The 2,829-nt window shown below is 36.8% G+C and overlaps 1 protein-coding gene across 1 annotated transcript; it reads left to right on the forward strand.

The window, feature by feature from the left end:
* The first annotated feature begins 765 nt into the window (after nt 1-765).
* LOC118483904 (epidermis-specific secreted glycoprotein EP1-like) lies at nt 766-2,329 on the forward strand. The gene has a single exon (XM_035979645.1). It carries the CDS (start codon nt 795-797, stop codon nt 2,145-2,147), a length of 1,353 nt encoding a protein of 450 aa, XP_035835538.1. The 5' UTR covers nt 766-794; the 3' UTR covers nt 2,148-2,329.
* The last annotated feature ends 500 nt before the right edge of the window (nt 2,330-2,829 follow it).

The raw sequence follows: 2,829 nt of genomic DNA on the forward strand, positions 1-2,829 counted from the left end.
CTAAATGGTTTTGAAATACTGATATCAATGGCAACCCATATAGTTTATAAATTCAAGCAACTATATTTTTGTAGAAGTTCATATTTTAAGGATAAAGTGGTCCCTTTATGCACGTCTCTTTTACCTTTAATAATGCAATTTTTTTTTTTAAATCTAGTAATTCAATCAATCATACTATCTAAATGTTATTAATTCTTTACACAATTTGTCTTCACTAAATGAACATTAAATCAACATCATATAACTTTTATTACATGGTTATAATTATAACTAGCGGAATTAATATGATGAATATTATATTAAAATCACAAGATTTTAGATTTACAAATACAACCCGTTTATCTAATGGATTAACAACGGAATAACTCGAACATAACTCCTTAAATAAACGGGTTACCCATTAACTCGTTTAAGTTTGAGAGCTTTTAGAAAGGTTAAAATTAGATTTTTAAACATATTATTGAAAACATTCACCTTCCGCAAAAATCAACTCTTAAAATTCAATTATTATTAGTCACTTTATAAGATTTGAACTTGTAACAGAGATATAGAAACCTCATGCTACCATGAGGTATGTATACATAATATTTTAAAAGATTTCAGATATGTTAGAAATAGGGTTAATATATGTTTCACACTTATTTTAAGTTGGTGCTATGTATTGACCCGTCAACTCGGCAGAACCACCGGCTGGCCCTACTTATAATAATCATATAAAAGTGTATCCACAATGTTACATTTTTCTATAAATAGACATGCTCTTATCCCATAGTTGTCACCACTCACCAATTAGCATGGCTGCTTATTCTTCTTTCCTTTCATTTATCTTCTTCTCCTTCCTCTTGGGTTCATTCTCCATCTCTAAAGCCACTGTTCCTGCCAACGAAACCTTCCGTTATGTCAACGAAGGTGAATTAAGATTGGGTACCGATTACATAACCTTTGTTTCTGAATACGCACCAACTTACCGTCCACTTCCGGCCTTTACCTTTCCTTTCCAGCTCTGTTTCTACAACACCACCCCAAATGCGTATACTCTCAGTCTTCGCATGGGGGCAGTCCGTACACGAACGGTCCTGCCTTGGGTCTGGGAAGCCAATCGTGGTAAACCAGTCCGCGAAAACGCCACATTCTCATTAGGCTCTGATGGAAACCTCATACTAGCTGAAGCTAATGGCCAGATTGTGTGGCAGACCAACACCGCCAATAAGGGTGTTGTCGGTTTCGCTATATTATCCGATGGTAACATGGTGCTTCGTGACTCGAAGGGTAACTTTGTATGGCAAAGTTTTGATTCCCCAACTGATACTCTCTTGATCGGACAAACTCTCCGGGTTAAAGGAGGCCCGTACAAGCTTGTCAGCAGGGAGTCGGTCACCAACAACGTTGACGGGGTTTATAGCTTCGTAATAGAGCCTAAAAGATTGGCTTTGTATTACAAGAACAACATGCCCTACTGGTCATCCACGTTCCCCGAATTAAACAGAAAAAATGTGACTATTGTAAATGCAACGTTGGTAATTCAAGAATCTGAATACGAAGAGAACAACTATAACGCACTCAGGTGTAATATTCTAAACGGTCAATCATGGGATTTTCCTAATATAGATATGGGTCAAGTTCAGTACAATAGCTCGTTATCATATCTCCGATTGGGCATCGATGGGAACCTACGACTCTACACATACCGGTTAAATGTGGAGGGAGGCGCAACGTGGAAGTTGTTGTACACTATGTTTGATAAGAGCGAGGATGATAATGGGATGATTTTTGAAGACGAGTGTCACTTACCAAATCGGTGTGGGAAGTTTGGGCTTTGCAAGGATAGCCAATGTGTCGGATGCCCGACGCCAAACGGGGTTGTTGAGTGGAGTGAAGATTGCAACACCAAGTCTCCGGGTTGTAATGCGAGTGGATTCAAATATTATGAGCTTAAAGGAGTCGACCATTTCACGGTTAAGTATACAGGCGGGACTGGACCGGTGAAACGGAGCGATTGCGAGAGCAAATGCACGAAGGATTGCAAGTGCATGGGATATTTCTATCATACGGATAGGTCGAGGTGTTGGATTGCTTACGAGTTGAAAACATTGTCTAGGGTCGGGAACTCAACTCACTATGCATACATCAAAACGCCCATCTCCTAGCCTTTCGGTTAGGTTCTATAACTTGTTTCTTGAGAATAACGAAGATCAAGATTTTAGACTGTTACCCTTTCTGAAATTTTAAGCTTCCATTGTGTGTTTCCTTTTTGTTGAAATGATATGTATGTTTCAAATTATATAAAAAAGGGAACATGAATAATATAAATATATATTTATTATGAATTTATGTGTTTTTCCAGCGCGGCATATTAAACAATCTACTAAAAACAAATATATTATTATAGTTTATCTTGTTTATTCTTTTTAATGCCTTTAACTAGATATATAATCATAGTTTTCTTTACATGTTGGTCCTCCTTTAACTAGATATATAATCATATTTTTCTTTACAAGTTGGTCCTCCTTCTTTAACTAGATATATAATCATATTTTTCTTTACAAGTTGGTCCTCCTTCCCCACGTGGTAAATGGATTATGGAATCATCTCACGTGATTAGGTGTTCCTTTCAGTTACAGGCCGGCTATGGTACCAATTAATGATGATGTTGGACAATATTGTGTAACATATAACCGTATGTTGGTTTGGCAAGGAGCTGGGCGGCTCAACCTATTTATAGATCTAAATTAAAATAAAAATTGACGCGCTTTGACTATACTTTAACTGCCTCATCGCATGTGTTTAAAAAGATAAACTCAATATGAAAAAAAAAAAAAAAAAGTTTCA

Source organism: Helianthus annuus, chromosome 11 (assembly GCF_002127325.2).
Source record: "Helianthus annuus cultivar XRQ/B chromosome 11, HanXRQr2.0-SUNRISE, whole genome shotgun sequence".
NCBI classification, from domain to species: Eukaryota; Viridiplantae; Streptophyta; class Magnoliopsida; order Asterales; family Asteraceae; genus Helianthus; species Helianthus annuus.